Source organism: Carcharodon carcharias, chromosome 13, assembly GCF_017639515.1.
Source record: "Carcharodon carcharias isolate sCarCar2 chromosome 13, sCarCar2.pri, whole genome shotgun sequence".
Lineage (NCBI taxonomy): Eukaryota > Metazoa > Chordata > Chondrichthyes > Lamniformes > Lamnidae > Carcharodon > Carcharodon carcharias.
In genome coordinates, this window is record NC_054479.1 from 29,268,255 (window position 1) to 29,285,754 (window position 17,500).

Genomic DNA, 17,500 nt, shown 5'->3' on the forward strand with positions numbered 1-17,500 from the left:
TCCTCCCATGAATGAACTTTTAACCCTTTGGGAAGGGGGTGGGTGTTACGCTGCAAATCTTGCCTGTTTGACCCTTGGTAATAACAACACGGGTTCACTTCGCTATCGTTTCCATGCGAAAGGGGGAGGGGGGCATAAATAGACTCGGATGCCTTACAATGGATCTCATCAGCTGCTTTGCTGCTGTCACTCGGTTCTGTCTCCTCAGCCCTCGCGATCTGCAGCAAATGCCTTTCTACGTGAGGGTGTTACTGATATCTCTCTGTCCTTTTTGTTGAATGCAGGTCGGGTTTGGTAGTTGGATGACTGGCTGTGTAAAACCCCTCTCCTTCCCCCGCCTCTCTCGCTGCTTTTGTTTGTTTCTGGCGGCGGCGGCGCTTGTTGCCGATCAGTTTCAGCCGGAGTCCCACCCTCGGCGCGTCACTTGCAGCTCACAGGCAGGCGGTGAGGGCTGGGGTGGGGGGTGTGACTGCGATCCGGCTGGCCGGCCGGCCACTCTCACTCGCTCCTTGGCTGCTCTGCACGGCGCATTCACACCTGAGACAGGACAGAAGGAGGAGGAGGAGACGGAGAGAGAGAGAGAGGAAAGGAAGGAGGGAGGGAGGGAGGACAACATAGTGACCACCTTTCTCCCCCACCCTTCCCCTCCCATCAGTTCAGCAGAGCCCCCCACCCCAACCCCTCCCCTCCCCCGGGTGATCGCCGGCAGCAGCAACATGGCTCGACCTGCAGCCACAGCGATGCTGTCGGCGAATGGCTTCGGCTTCGGCTTCCCCCCGCAGAATTTCGCCCGGGTTGTGGTGTGGGAATGGCTGAACGAGCATGGTCGCTGGAGACCCTACAGCGCGACCGTGTGTCACCACATCGAGAACATCATCAAGTGCAATGCCAGAGGGAGCGTGGTGCTGGGGCAAGCGGACGCTCAGCTCTCCCCTTACATCGTCGACTTGCAATCCATGCATCAGTTCAGGCAGGATACAGGTAAGTTCCACTTTTTAACACCTCGATTTTTCCTGTCACCTCTTTCCCCAGCACACTTCCCCACCCCCACCTCTCAAATACACACAAAAATAATGCACATAACCACACCTACTTCCTGCAAAACCCCAAGCAGCCCGTAGAAGTCAGAGCCCAGTGTTAGTTTTTTTCTCTCAAAAAGAATGGAATCGCTTTCAATCAGCGGCAAACGCGAGCGGTAAATGTGAGCCCTTAGATCTCAGACTAGCGTTGCCAGTGTGTGTGGAAGGGATCGGCAAGACGGGTTTCAGCAGTGTGGCTTCAAGCCCCCACATACAGGCTGCTCCCATGTGGACCATACACATGCATGGCTCCCCCCGGAGGTGCCGAGTTACACTGTGCCTTTCCCATACATGACACTCGCGATCTGCATCGGCGAGATTTATGTCATGAGTGCGGCAAAAAAAATATCATTTGCGGTTTTCTCTCTTTCCCCCCCATATATCACGATGGAAATCAGATTGCACCTTTATTCCACCCCCCCTCCCCCGATCCTCCACCCCCATCACGATGGAAATCAAATTGCACCTTTACTTCCCCCCACCACCCCCACCATCCCCGAATCGGTAAAACCCCAGGAAACTTGCGAGTCGCGGTTGAAACGGATTCTGGACCCGGCCACACGTCCAGCATCTGCAGCAATGTCAGTGTTTCCACTACAATTGCATCTGTTTTGCCCCAGAGGTGCAATAGGTTTGCCAGATCTGCCGGTAGATAATCGTGGTCTAATTTGTATGTTGCTTGCCGCATATGTATTACTTCGAGGTTTGCCGGCTACCATTGTGAGGAATTTCGTTCAATAAAAACGCGTTGCAACATGACGAGTATCTGTGGCTGTGCCGAGACAGCTGGGGGAAAGGTTCATCACTCGGATTGTGTGTGTGTGTGTATGTGTTTTAAAAAAATGCGCTGAGTACCGGCGCACTGCTAGCCCAGTCAGTGGGACTGGATGTATCTTCGAGAAATCTGGCGCAGAGGTACTGCAATATTCAGTAAAGGCTGCGGAAGATGAATCCTTCAGAATCGCCAGATAATTGACAGATATATGGGCACTGGGGCACCTCAGAGTTATCGAATTGTCAAAAGCAAAGAATTTTAAATAATTCGAAATGAACCCGTCTAAAATCCATTATTGCTGTGGTAACAGTGTCAAGTCACGTCATGGACTGTAGTTTTCTAGTTGAAGACTATGGATTATATTAAATAGCAAGCATTCTTTAGATTCAGCTCTGAGATTGGGTGTTATAGATGTTTGAAGTCTTACACAATCTATATCCACATGATTTAATCAACAGTGCACTTCGTAGGATCACGTGCAGTGGTAGGAATAAGCCTTCCAAATATGTGCCAGCACCTCTGGAATATTTTTGGCAACCCTAGGCTGTAGCTGGTTATAATACAGAAATGGAAACCACACTTTCCACCCTGACATCTAAACAAATAGCAGCCTGCAAGAAGCAACGCCTGCACTGACTGCACAGGACATGATTGCAATAGTAAAATATTTAAATGCAAAATCACATTTCTAATAATGCATTCAAATAGTTACCTTTGAAATAACATGTAAGTGACTATCAGGTCACATCCATTAGCAGCAGTCCTGTGAGTGAGATGGTTTTGATTTTACTTGTAACCTGTAGTTTTCACTCAGAATAGCAATAAGATGGAAATCAAAGTGGAAGGGCAATTCCTAAAAGACACCTACACTTTATGCTTTCTGTTGTGATGTCTCTCCTGATACTACTTCAAAGCTGAATGGAGAAAGGTATATTGTAGTGTGCGTTCTGGAGTCATACTGAGAAAGAAGCTGGCCTCTCCAGCAGTCAGTTGATCTGATGGTGTTTTTTGTAAGCAGGAAGATTTTTTATGTGGGGCTCAAGAGACCGCTGAGTTCCCTTTTGGTCTTGCAGCTCAGTTCCAGCCAACAAGAAATCTAATTGTGACAGTGTAACATCCCAGTTTCAGCCAGGCATTGAATTAGGACACGGACGGATAACAAGCTTAAGCTTATAGGTTTCATTGCCTGGCAGCAGAAGCTGAGTGGAAGGGTGGAATCATATGCAAAATGCATACCCATGACTATATTTTTGGAATGCAGTTGAAGGAGAAATCAAAATTAGTACCCCATTTAAAAATGAAAGACATTGCGGAAACCATTGTGTTCAAGCTGCTGCCATTTTGCTCGCAGACTTTTCTTAATTTCACACTTCATGAGCCAGAACAACGAGATTTTTCAGATCTGGGATTCACTGTTGTGTAACTGCAGGATTCTGATGCCAGGGGCCATGTTCAGTCACTTCCCTTTGCAAAGATAATCTGGGTATTTAACACTTGCAGCGACTGTCCGCAAACACACTTTTTGTATTCAAAGAGAATGATTGGTACAACCTTGTACAACTCTTGCCCTGAAGTTTATGCCAAATTGTGAAATTCATTGTGTTTATGACCAATACTTAGTTAACTGTTTTTTCATCTAATCTACAACCATAACAGCTGCCAATGGTTACAATGGATGCAATTAAAGTATCCCTCATTGGCAACTGCTTTGTTACTTCACTTAAAAACGCTTAAAGTAGAAGTTTTCAAGGCCATTCATTGATGCCAGTGTCATAGTGACATAGAATGTGGAACTGAAGATGTGAGTTGGCATGGTGATTTGATTCCAACCGCATGTCAACTACTGTGTACAGTTTTAGCTTCCTTACTTAAAGAGGGACATGCTTACATTGGAAGCCGTTCAGAGAAGATTCACTTGGCTGATTCCTGTGCTGTCTTATGAGGAAGGACAGAGGAGGTTGGGCCTACAATCATTAGAGTTTAGAATAATGAGAGGTGACCTTATTGAAACATATAAGATTCTGAGGGGGCTTGACAGGGTGGATGCTGAGAGGATGTTTCCCCTCATGGAGGGACCTAGAACTAGGGGTTACAACCTCAAAATAAGGTTCTCCAATTAAAGATGAAGATGAAGAGGAATTTTTTCTCTGAGGTTCATTAGAGTTTGGAATTCTCTTCCCCAGCGAGCAATGGAGACTGCGTCATTAAATATTTTCAAGGCTGAATTAGATAGATTTTCAATCAAGAAGGGAATCAGGAGTTATGGGGTGCTGGGGAGGGACAGCCAGGAAAGTGGAGTTAAGGCCACAATCGAACCTTATTGAATGATGGAGCATGCTCGATGAGCCAAATGGCCCACTCCTACTCCTGTTTCTTATGTTCTTCTGTACTCTGTTCACTTCAGTGTATTGTCAATATATTAGAAGTGATGACCACTGCATTGTTGCAATAAAAGCTGCTGTTACATGTGTGCGCAATTTAAACAGGAAGTTTTATAGAGCTATCCAAAGTTGTTTTAAAGGTCACTCTGCCAATGACGGTAATTATTTGAAAAAATGGTAATGTAGTAGTTCATGGTGTTTTTTTAAATCTTGTGTTCAACTTCCTGAATCAACTCTGTAAATTTTGTTGATAGAGTTCTGTTGGTCACAAGTTTTATATGAACTGTTACCAGGCAATGTTATGGAACAAACAACGCAGGGAGTGTGGCTAGATTTTGACCTATGACGTCCCACAGATGGAAGACTCTCAAAGAGCTGAGGCAGTGATATTCACTCAATATTGAAACTGAGGGTTAAACTTTTTTGGGCATTCCCTGTCAGATATTAGAATGCTTATCATTGCTAATTTTGATTGGAGATTTACCTTTAAAAGGACATTATTGCTTTCCTTGGGAATTTTCAGGGCAATCTTAGATCCTGGAACAGCTCAGAATAAACAGCTCTGAAAATGTCACTGATGCTGCATCCAGCTGACACTGCACCAGGCACCAAGGGGGAAAAATTGGACATTGATACCCCTGTTTGTCATGCATGAAATAGGTTAAACAGGGTCCAAAATCAGGTCAGAAGGGGGAAGGGTGGAAATTGGAAGCAAAGCTGATGAAGCTTTCCATTTCTGCTGAAAGGTTCATTGGCCTGAAATGTGTATTCTGATCTGCTCTTCCCAGTTGCTGCCTGAGTATTTGCAGCATTGTCTGGTTTTATTTCAGATTTCCAGCACCTGCTGTACTTATGTTTCCAAAATCAGCTCACATTCTCCCTGGAAGTGTATCTGAGGCATAATTGAATGGGGGGGGGGGGGCGTGGTTTAGTTGCCCAGGATGCCTGCCTAAAATAGATGACAGGCTAATTTGGTTATTCAAATTGGGGTCCTACCCCAATATAAGATTCTAATATGAAATTGAACAGTAATGAGTGGAGCTTGTGTCGTATCTAGAGCAGCTCAATAGCCACTGAAGAAAGGGCCAAAAGTGTTTTAATTTTGTAGAGTCAGTAGAGCAGGAAGTTTCCTCCCGGCTTTAGAAAACAAGAGTGGGCTTTTGCTGGTGCACACTTTGCTCCCTTACTACTGCAACCCCACTATCGTAGGGTTTATCTGAGGCCCTTTACCAGTGTGGCAATTGGTCTAAATTGGTGCTGCTCATCCTGGCTAGTGGCTTCCGGACAGTCAGTTGGCACCCAGGGCTCTCTGCTGAAGTTCAGATGGGGCCCAGTGTTGAATTTGATACAGGGGTCACTCTAGCACAGGCCTATGTATGGAGCCTTGTACCACCGAATTGTCATCCTGGATCTGCTGTAATAAAACACCCCTAGTAAGATAAAAATAAGTCTTTGGCAGTAAGAACATAGCGATGTTGCTGAAGTAATGATGTCCGTATAGCTTTTACGCAGAAGCGTGGCCCTGCCCTGCTCCCCCGGCTGAAGTTGGGGACAAGCCTGACTCTGCATGACCCTGAAGCTCCGACCTGAACTTACGAGCCCCTGGCCATTAATTGGCCCACATCCGAGAGCTGCCAGTTAAACAAATGCCTGGCAGTTCTCCAGTTCCAGCAGCGCCATCGGAAGCAGTGGCCACTTCTGGGACTGCAGCCATTCCCCCAATAAAGAATGTCACTGGAGCTGGATAACAAGGAGTGTGTGGAGGTTTTGACTGGGGCCGGTCTGACAGGACCCAACGAGTAGGGTGCAGAACCACCATTGTGGTGGGGTGGGGGGTACAAGCAGGGTGAGGAGTACCTAGCTGGTGGTGGTGGGGTTGGGGGGGAGGGTGGTGTAGAGGGGCCCTCTGTTGGGCACATGGTATCCAAACAGAAGGGACCCCTCAGCCCACTGCGACGCCAACATTGATTGGCCATTTAAGAGCGTCACTTGGCCCACGGATGGATAGGCCACCCAGTGCCTCAACTGCTCCTGGTAAAATACCTCAATGAAGTGAGTAGACAATGCTGCCACTCAGCCATGAAACCCAGTTTCACACCCCCCACTATGCAGCACTCCCAAGGGTGGTGGGGGTGAGGTGATGGGAGGCAGGGAGTGTAAAATGCAGCCTGTATGTCTTACTAGAAATTTTGCCTTAATTCTAAAATCTAATTGGCACGGGAAATTGGAAGTTGAGTTGAAGTGATTATCACTTACTTAGATATTATAGATATTCTATAACGTGTATTCTGATTGTAGGGTCTTTGGCAAGGCCCATTCTTGACTGCTCCATAACTGAATTGTTTCTGAACACCACATAAACATGGAAGTACATCTCTCTTTTAAAGCTGCAAAATGTGAGTTACTCTTAGCAAGACTTTAAACAATGTTAGCTGTGTCATTGTAGAGGAGGGAAATCAAAATGACTCTGTGGGATAATTTCTCTACTGCTTGAGTGCACTTCCTGTTTTGTCAATCAATGTATGGTGTTGGAAGTGATCATGGACTGTCATGGGACAAACCAATCTTGGTTTCTGACTGAAAGTGACAGTATGGCAGGGGCTAACTTGGTGGGGGGAAGTAAAAGGTTGCCTGTTGTGTTCAAATTTACAAGATAAGAATATTTTCCTTCTGACTAATGAGTTACTAAATTATCAAGGGACATTGTTGCCATTAAGGCAAAATGATTTTTTTCTCAGCACTTGGAACATCAAGAATTATAGTCCTAAGATTAAATTCTATATTTAACCTGTCTTTTAAAAAAAATTATTGAAAACAAGATTACTTCTGCAGAAATATAGGCTGCATTGATTCAATCAGATGGTTCTCGCACAGAGACTTTAGAGAACCAATGCCTATTTTTTATAAATCAATCAGTAAACATCTCAAACGAACATCAAGCAGGAGTTTCCTTGACTAGGAATGTGGGTTCAAGTCCATCAGCCAAATTCTAATCAACAAATGAACTGGTATCATAGGTAATGGTCAAAGGGTTCTGGTGTAATTCCTTGATAACAATTCTGTTGCACAAGTGCCAGAAACTGAACTGGACTAACCGTATAAGTACTGTGGCTACAAGAACAGGTCAAAGCTTGTGAACCATGCAATGAGTAACTCACCTCCTGACTCCCCAAAGCCTGTCCACTATCTACAAGGCACAAGTTAGGAGTGTGATGGAATACTCCCCACTTGCCTGGATGAGTGCAGCTCCTACAACACTCAAGAAACTCGACACCATCCAGGGCAAAGCTGCCGGCTTGATTCTCACCACATTCACTCCCTTTACCACCAAAGCACAGCAGCAGCAGTGTGCACCATCTACAAGATGCACAGCAGGAATTCACCAAGGCTCCTTCGACAGCACCTTCCAAACTCAAGACTACTACGATGTAGAAGGACAAGGGCAGCAGATAGATGGGAACACCACCACCTGGAAATTTCCCTCCAAGTCATTCACCATCTTGACTTGGAAATATGTCACTAGGTCAAAATCCTGGAACTCCCTTCCTAACAGCACTGTGGGTGTACCTACACCACATGGACTGCAGCAGTTCAAGAAGGCAGCTCACCACTGCCTTCTCAAGGGCAGCTTGGGATGGGCAATAAATGCTGGCCCAGCCAGCGAAGCCCACATCCTGTGAATGAATTTTAAAAAAATAATTCTGATTGATGTGCATTTTGAAGGATTGTGTCTTTTTAATTAGAAAAGTTATGAATTGTCCAGTCAAATGAAAACAGAGTGGATGAAGCATGACCAGAACAGCTGTCTGCACTTCTGGAGCTGTAGTTTTGAACATAACAAGAGTTATTTGTTTGTAGGTGTTGACACGTTGCATTTCAAGAACAGTTTTACCTCTTTATTGTAAATTCCAAGCCGATCATGTAGCTTTAAATTCTGACACCTCGTGTATCCTTTCCTAAACCCCAATACAAAAAAATTCACAGCCCTGAAAACATGATTTCTTTTTTCTTGGCAATGTTACAGTATCCCTCCTTTGTTGATGAAATATTTCCCTAATGGTATAAATTGAGCAGATTGTGTGGAAATCATGGCTGAGATTCAACCCATGATATCATTAGTGGAGTCATTCAGGGGATAACACAAAAAAACTGAAGGTATAAGTTCAACTGTTACAACTTCTGAACATTTATAATTTGCAGAAAAAATACTATCAATCATCAGTATTTACAAAGTTTACAGTTAGTAAGTTAAGTTGAACATTTAAGTACAAGTGGCAGATATTCATGGTGTGTCAATGAATTGGAACTGATCATGCTATCATTGCAAAAGGAATTTGTTACATGTAACAATGTCACAGTAAGTTGAAGGAAAAGACTTTGGAAACAAACAGTACCCTTATGGAAATTTCAATGTCGAAAGTTTTAATAAAATATTACCTCTTTTGAAGGCTTCTTTCAGTCTCAAACTTATATTAATAAGGATTGTTTTAACTAATAGTATTCCTTGATGTGAAACACGATGGCTATGCTACAATCCTCTTGGTAGAACCGTTAACCAAAATAACCAAATTGACCCCAAATGAAGAAATTACCAGCAAGACTCCACTTTTTGTAACTTTTATTTCAGCACAAATCAGAACCAACACAAATTAAACATAAATTAACTGGCAAATGATACTTCAAATAAAAGTGTAAATTTCACTTTATATAGTCAATACAACAAAGATACATCCTCACAACCACAACCACCCGCATCACTCCCTGCACAAATGTGGATTCACGTGCAATCTCTTGGTCTTTCCAATTCAATCAATTTGTCCCCTGAGTCTGGCAGGCATATTCCATCCGAGACCCCTAGTTAAGGTTAGCACCGACACGATGCCTGTCTACCAAGCCACTGTCACTCAAGCCTTGGCAATTTTTATGGCGTAGCTTTCCAGAGTTCATTTTGAACCAAGCAATCAACAACAACTGGTTCACAATCTGGTCTTCTGTTGCAAACTGTCAGCTCTTTCAAATGCCTGAGCTATTAACACCACCTTTTAACTCGCTCATCCATCACTTCCCCAAGAGCTTCCGAAATTCTATTTTTCTTCTTACTGCTAAACAGAAAAACAACCTTCTCGTAGACCTTGGCTGGCTTCTTTGTGCATCAATTCTGTGTTCCTCTTTTTCTCTCAGTCAGCTTTCTCTGCATCTATGTGCTGATCACCTTCACCCTTCAGCCCTCCTGCTTATAGCTCTCCTTTGTGTCTGGCCACATGGCCAATGTCTTAACTTCCTTCCTGTTGGTACTGCTTCTAGGCCAATGGTTGCCAGGTCTCATAGACTAGTGATTCTTAGTATCCAAGAAAATTACAATGGATCCCTTTACAATTGATTCAAGCTCTTCCTTTCAAATATTTTTAAATGATTACAGATTCCACAGATATTTAAAGAAATTACAAATTTTCCTTACTGCACTTATTCCAGGTCAAAGGTCGTCAAACTAGCATGATCAATTATTTTAAACTAGAGTGGGAAAATAAGAAAAGCACATTTGACATATCCAGCCAATTCCAGGATAAACTTTCACACACGAACTCTTCAGGCCAATTCCACCTTTCTCGGCTATGATTCTTCTCAAATTTTGGATCTAGATTTTTGAAAAAATGTTGCTTTCATTGCCTCGGCTGGTCAATGCTGTAATTTTGTTCCACCTATGAATAATCTCTTGAAGCAGAACTATATATAATTTCATTCAAAGCTTCTCGGAACATGTTATCTTATCCAACTTGTAATAAATGAAAAGAGGAGAATGTTTTACATTTCATCAATTCCTCTCATCAATTTGTCTTTTTTTTGCTTAAGTGAGAATATCTTAAACTTATATTTTTCAATTCAGTGCCCTAGAGCCACAGTAATTGTCTTATTCTTCTTTTTCAAGTTTACGCACTTTGTAAGTAAGGATACTGAAACTGGTTGTAAGATTTGGAGCTAAGGAATTATGTAGTGGTAATACTACCATTATGATATTATGTGCAAACTCTTTTCACTATTAAAACTGCCATGATATCATTATCAAGTTGCATTTAAGTGGGAGCTAGATAAACACATGAGGGAGAAGGGAAGAGAAGATGATACTGATAGGGTTGGACAACGAAGGGTGGTAGGAGACTCGTGGAGTACTGTATGGACCAGCTGTACCAAATTGCGTATTCTGTGTAATATTTGGCAATTATCTTTTCAAATCCATTTCATAATCCACGTGGAAGTGCACAAATGACAAATCATTTTTCAAGGATTCAAAATCATTGATTTTAGATAGCACTCATAATAATGATTATATTTGATAACAGTGGTTATTACAATTATGTTTTATTCCACAGCAAAGAAATATAATGCGAGACCCACATTATGTTTTGTGATTGTAATTCCTTTATTGTAGTGGCCTATGATTTATTTCATCATTATATGGCATTTTCATGTTCTTTGAACTGTTGCTTCACTCAAATATCTGCATTATTTCTGTGGTAACCTTGAACTTTCTGAAGGAGTTCCTTCAACCGCTTTCCCAAGATCAGCTCCCAGCTATATAATGAAACGCCACTGTACTCTTTTGTTAGAAAAGCTTTGTTTTACAGCCTAGCAACATGCCTGTCTCCCATCTGTAACAAAATACATCTTCCTGGTATATTTCATCTTTCAGACAGACACCAATCCAAAGTGTAACAAACACTGTAACTCCTGACTCCGACAGGCCAGGTGCCCGGAACAGGTGTGTGCGCAGACTCGGCCCGTACCAAATCCGCTGGTGCATAAGTGGTTTCCGCCACTGCTGATATTGTTGGCGCATGCCTGGCAGCTGTTGCCAGTACAGGTTTGCGCCAGTTTGTTGCTGCCTCTGTCCAGTATAGCAGCACACTGTCCATTTTTATTTTTAAAAAGGCAATTTTTTTTCAAGTAAAGGATAATAGCATTGTTCGTATTTCCCAGTTTGAGCTATAAGTTTTTTCCTGGCCGAATTGTTTTTCTCCCCACCATTTTTGATGCAGTAAGCTGCCTGGGATGTCTCCGGTAATACAACTGCAAGTGCGGGTAGTGAGTCCTCTGCAGTTGTGGCATCACCAAACTCATCCTGAAAGAAAATATTTCATTCTCTTTCAAAAATTCCTAAATAATTAATTCTTTGTGGCCATTGCTTAAATTCAGGCTTTAAAATATTAATATAATGCATCAATATTTGTAACACTATAGATTAAAAATATGGTACAAATGAGATCACAGCTCTGCCTCCATGAAGATTACTTATCATGCTAAAGCAAACTTGTAATATATATAGTTTTTCTAACAATTCTGAGGCAGGGATTGGACAGTTTGTATGTTTTAATTATGGAAGTATAAAAAAGTAATAGTTTGGTGGTATAGAACTTGTGTATTCTGAAAAAAGACATGTTGTTGAAGTTTTTTGTCTGGCACTCATCAGGACAATTCACAAGAATATCAAATATAAAGGGAACGCACACCCCATCAGGAAGACCAGTAGACTATCTTTAGTCTGGCTCCTATCTTTTGGCTTTTCTAGCATTGATAACCCGAACAGGTGTTATGCTCCTGCTAACATAGCTCTCAGGGAGAGCGCTCCCTTTACATCTGGTATTCTTGCAAATTGCTCTGATGCGTGGAAGATGAAAAGCTTCAACAACATGTCTTTTGTCAACAATAAAAAACAATATTGAATGTTTTCATTTAAAGTTATGTTTATTCATTTTATCTGTGCCAATGAACATGAGAAATAATGCAGGGTCATTACAAGAATTAAATGGCTAGGAGGGTTGTACAATCAGAGTTATCATAAGTTGGAAACAAGCAATGAATAGTATGGACATTACTTCTTTAGGAAAGTCATAGTTTTGGAAATTTTAAACCTGGCTGTGAATCATTTTACCTCATGCATCGGTGAATTCAATGGGAGGTAAAATTGGGAAAGGCGTACAAGGAGTGACCAATCTGATATCCTGTTTGCATTAGTGTTAAATGTTACAATTACTACCTTGACATTTGCATTTATAAGCCTTTAATAAACTATTCATGTCTCTGAAATAAAAACAAAAAAATGTCAGGAATATGAACAGGCCTGGTGACATTTGCGGAGAGAGAAAAAGAGGTAATATCTGATGAAGGTGCATCAACCTGAAATGTTGGCCTTGATTTTAACTATTCAAAATCCACTTGCACAGAGTTAAAATCAGGCCCGCTAACATTTCTCTCTCCACAGATGCTACCTGACCTGCTGAGTATTTCCAACATTTTCTGTTTTTATTTTGGATTTCCAACACCTGCAGCACTTTGCCCTTGTCTTCTTGTCCCTGTATTGTTCTCACACCAAAATGCAATTTTCACATGAACATGTCTTTAAAGAAAGAAAGGCTTTTACTTATATGTCTTTCATGACTTCAGGACATCCCAAAGCACTTTACAACCAATGAAGTACTTTTGAAGTGTAGTCATTGTTTTAATGTAGGAAACACACCAGCCAGTCTGCACACAACAAGCTCCTGCAAACAGCGATGGAATAAATTATCTATTTATGTATTTGTTGAAGAATAAATGTTGGCCATTACCCCAGCTGAACTCTCCTGCTTTTCCTCAAATGGTGCCATGTGATCTTTTACAGGCACTGTAGATGACAGACTGGGCTTCAGTCTAACGTCTTCAATAGATGGCATCTCCAACAATGTGCAGAACTGCTTGCATATTTCACTAATGTGCCAGCCCAAATTGTTTGTGAAGTCTCTGGACTGGGAATTGCACTCATGACCTTAGCATGATTCAAAACCCCAGCAGGAAGACCAGTAGATTGTCTTTACTCCGGCTCCTACCTTTTGGCTTGTCTAACGTTGATGGCCCTACCAGGTGTTATGCTCCTGCTAGCATAGCTCTGAATCATAGGAGCATGCAAGCTTTCCACCATGTCAACATGCTCTCTTTAGGGAGGGAGTAGCAGTGGGAAGGAATAAACATTTCAAATTAGCTGGAGAAAGTCTAGTAATGCCCTTCAATTTGGGCATTACCAAAAACATTACCCTTGTAATCCTCAGTCTTGGCTGGGGACCAGAAAAAACTTGTTCAAAATTCTTTTTTGGTATTATTCTGCCCATTTGAATGCCCTCTCAGCTTCCTTGGGTACTGTGGCAGTGGTCCACCATTGCACTGTCCATTTCCCTCTGTTGCAGCAGTGGGTTCCCTCTTGCTGGCAAGACTCCGACCGAGAAACTGCCCTACACTGGAAATGCTGCACGACTCAGGGAAATGGGTTGGGGTTATGATGGAGTCGAACAGCAGACAAAAACTGAACTGCTGTGATGCCATCACACAGAGGGAATTGTGGCCTCTGGCTCAGGAGTAAAACATTTCATGTCCTAATAATTCTCTGGTGAAAAATTTCTTCTAATTTACTCTTTCACTCTTCCAGTGTGCCAATTCACCAACCAGCAGAAACAATCTTTTATTTCTTTATTGCCCCAAACTCTTTGAAATTTTGGAGGCCTCCACATGGCATCTACATCTCTATTCCAGTAATTTTTTTAGCCTCTTTTCATAATGGTAACCTCTATTCTAGTAATGTTCTGGTAAATATTAATTGGACTCTTTCCATGGATACAATATCCACCTTATAAAGAATTGTAAAGAACTATATGCAATACTTCCAACTGTGACCTAACAGTCTTGTGTAAATTCAACATTTTTCCTTACATTTATGGTGACTGTCCCTATTTATAAATTCCAGGATTCCACTGTCTTTTAATTACCTATGCAATCTGCAGTCCTACCTTTAAAGATCTACCACTCAATCTCTTATAGTGTTGCACATAGTCTTCAAATGAAGTTGGCCTAGAGGCTGGTGGATAATTGAACTAGGGCATAGAGGCTCCCATTTAAAGCTATACATTTTTGTCCCTTATTTTTATGTTTCCATTATAAATTACTATGCCCAAATTCCAATCTGGCACCTCCACTGGGCGATGACATGGTTACAGGATGACAAGTTTAGGCAGCTTCTATTACAAATTAGGACATTGGAATTTAGAATCTAAAACATTGACTGGAAGTGCAAGTATGATGAAAGCTATGAAAGATTTATCTGCATCCCTAGATCTTTCTGTTCCTCCTTTTGAAGTTTTCACTTCAGGTTTGCTGGTTTTACATCCATGCCTCTGGCTCTGCACTTGCAAGCCAAGATTAAAAGTTTACTTACCTCAACCTCATCTGTGCCTATCATCACATTAAAAATCCAGTGGACATATTTCACACGCTTCAACACATTCTAGATAATCACATGTCGGCTCAATCCATTTTGTACTACCCGGTACTATCACTTCTATCCCATAGCATATTACTTTTGAGTGCTGTGATCTTAAATGGTTACGCTCTTGAATGGATCAGTATTTGAGCATTCTTCATTGGAATAGCATTTTTTATATTATGAAATTTTGCTTGACTTGAGCTTTCAATAGGCCTCTATTAAAATTGCAAGAAAATAACATGCATTGTATCATTTATGAATTCCTGTAATTATGTCTGAATGTGAAGCATTATTCATCATGAGTAACTGAGGGCTCAGATATGCACATATAAATGCAACTGCTATGGGCACACAAATGATTATGTGATGCCAGAACTAACTGTAGAAGCCCAAAGGGAAATATATCTGGTTGAAATTGGTATATTGAATAGTTAAAGATAATTTATAGTTCAATTTATAATTTCATTAGCCCACAACATAATAGATAGCATCTCTTTCATGCCAATTCGAGGAATGTCAGCAGCCTGTATTCAATTAGCTCTTGTACCAACTTTGTCTTCTCCTTTTTAAAAAAATCGCTTCAAGTTAAAATAGAAGATTTCTTCAGAAGTGCTGTTACTTTGCTGAGTTAATTCTCCTTACCAAGAGATTGCGGGGAAATAATTTTCTGTTGGATATGAGAATGTCAGCCCAATTTGTTGAACAAGAAAATGTGGAGTTAGGGAGTTAGGTCACAGATCAGCCATGATTGCATTGAATGGCCGAACAAGCTCAAGCGACTAAATAGCCCGCTGCTGTTCCTGTATTCCTGTAAAAGGAATCAAAATAACAACTACAACTTACATTGGAGATGCTACATAAATGTAATAAAATGTCCCAAGGTGCTTCACAGGAGCTTTATAAAACAACATTTGACACTGAGCAGATGGCCAAAAACTTGGTGAAAGAGGTAGGCTTTTAAGGAGTGCCTTAAAGGAGAAAAAGGAGGTGGAGAGGCGGAGAAGTGTCGGGAAGGAATTCCAGAGCTTAGGGCCTAAGCAACATGGCTACCAATGGGAGAGCAATTAAAATTGGGGATGCCCAGAATTAGAGGAGTGCAGATATCTTAGAGGATTGTGGGGCTGGAGGAGATATCAGAGATAGGGAGCAATTTGCAAACAAGAATGAAATGTTAAAATTGAGGCATTACTTAACTCTGACTCAATGTAGGGCAAATGGGATTTGGTGTGAGTAAGGACACAGGTAGCAGAGTTTTGGATGACCTCAATTTACGGACGATAGAATGTGGGAAACCAGCTAGAATTTCATTGGAATAGTCACATTAGAGGTAACAAAGGAATGGATGTGGGTGTCAGCAGCAGATCAGCTGAGGGGTGACTAAAGGAGTTGGAAGTAGGTGCCTTGCTGATGGCGGAAGGTACGTGGTCAGAAGTTCATCTTAGGGTCAAATACAACACCAAGTCTGCGAACAGTCTGGTTCAGCCTTGGACAGCTGCCAGGGAAGGGATTGGGCCGGTAGATATCGTGAACGGTATTTGTAGCAGTGACTTCAGACAATGTCTTCCGTTGTCCCGATATTTAATTAAGAGACGTTTGTGAAAGAAAAGATATTCAAAACCAGCATGTGAACAATGAGGTGACCATGTCAGGAAAAGTTCAAAGGAAGGCTTCAAAATTTCAAAATGCCACCTCCAAAGTACAGAAAGATAACACTTTTGAATACTATCCAGGTAATGTAGAGAAATAATGTACACCACATGCTGCAAAGAATAATGACGGTAAATGCATTCTCATAGCAATGATATAACATTGACGTTAAATTGTAAATGAGCTTGTATAAATGAAGTGGAGACAGGAAGTAGGTTTTTTAAACAAAAATCGGCACATTACATAAATTATGCAGCACGAACTAGATTATTTACATATATTGCACAATCTGTATACAGAGTATTGGCTAAATATACTTAAATATGTTTCTGATTTATTTCTATTTTGCCATTTTGTGTTCCAAGCAATTATTCTTGTACAATGAAACCTTTGCTAACAAGATACTCAAGGTTATGCTGGATGTTACTTCTGAAGGGATCTGGGAACCTGTTTTAATATATTTAGGACTTGGGTATGGTATATAAATTTGAAGTGGTGTTCTTTCCACATGACAGACATATTGATATTGGAATTAGTAACATAGAAATCATTGTCCTGCAACTCAGACAGATTACAATTTGTGTTTACTTTGAATGTGTTAGTATATATTGATAGCAATTTGTCATTGTCAAGCAAGACATCAAAGAACCAATACAATGGAAGTTAAGCAGTGACACAAGGAAGAGAACATGACATTTCAGTTTTTGACGGAAATAGACCGATTAAGTGAATAATTGAGTGCAAGGGCAAAAGTCATGTGTAATATTCACTCCATGCTTCTTTGATAAAAGCCATTGAAAATTTCATTTAAACTTTCTTTTCAATGATCTCTTGCCAAATCCACTATTTGAAGAGAACATTCTTATTTTCTACTCGAGCTGATGACTTGGAATCATATTGCACTTATGTGAGTGTGTGCTGGTTCTGATTGCACAATTGTTAGAATTTTCAGACCACTGTTGTTCATTTTGACACACACATGGATGTCTGTGATTCGTTTCTTGTATTTATGTACAAAGTACATTTTTCTAGCTCTCAGTTGCAGTACAATGATACCTTTTGCTTCTGATCTCAAAAGACCTTCCAAACCTCTTGTGTGTAACTTCAGTAAGAGAAAGCAGTAACAATGACAACACCAAAGCAGAGAAGAATATTCTCAAACTGAAGACATGCCAAGCTGTAATTACACAGCTGAACAGATGACTTGATTCTGTTTGTTATTTCCTGTGTCCACTTAGTTCAGCAGAGATGACTGTAAGATTAGAATGTACATCGCCAGAGATATGGAACAAAAAGTAGCAGGTATTCCATTCACTAACGCTATTCTTTGCCT

General features: G+C 41.3%; 1 protein-coding gene across 2 annotated transcripts in view; it reads left to right on the forward strand.

The window, feature by feature from the left end:
• The first annotated feature begins 340 nt into the window (after positions 1–340).
• Positions 341–17,500, forward strand: part of LOC121285788 (E3 ubiquitin-protein ligase DTX1-like) — a 262,190-nt gene continuing 245,030 nt past the window's right edge. The window contains exon 1 of one of the 2 annotated variants that reach the window (XM_041202601.1): positions 341–981. In XM_041202601.1, the coding sequence (XP_041058535.1) occupies positions 717–981 (265 nt within the window). In that variant the 5' untranslated portion in view covers positions 341–716. The remainder of the gene's footprint in view (positions 982–17,500) is intronic. The other variant, XM_041202600.1, reaches the window with a different exon arrangement.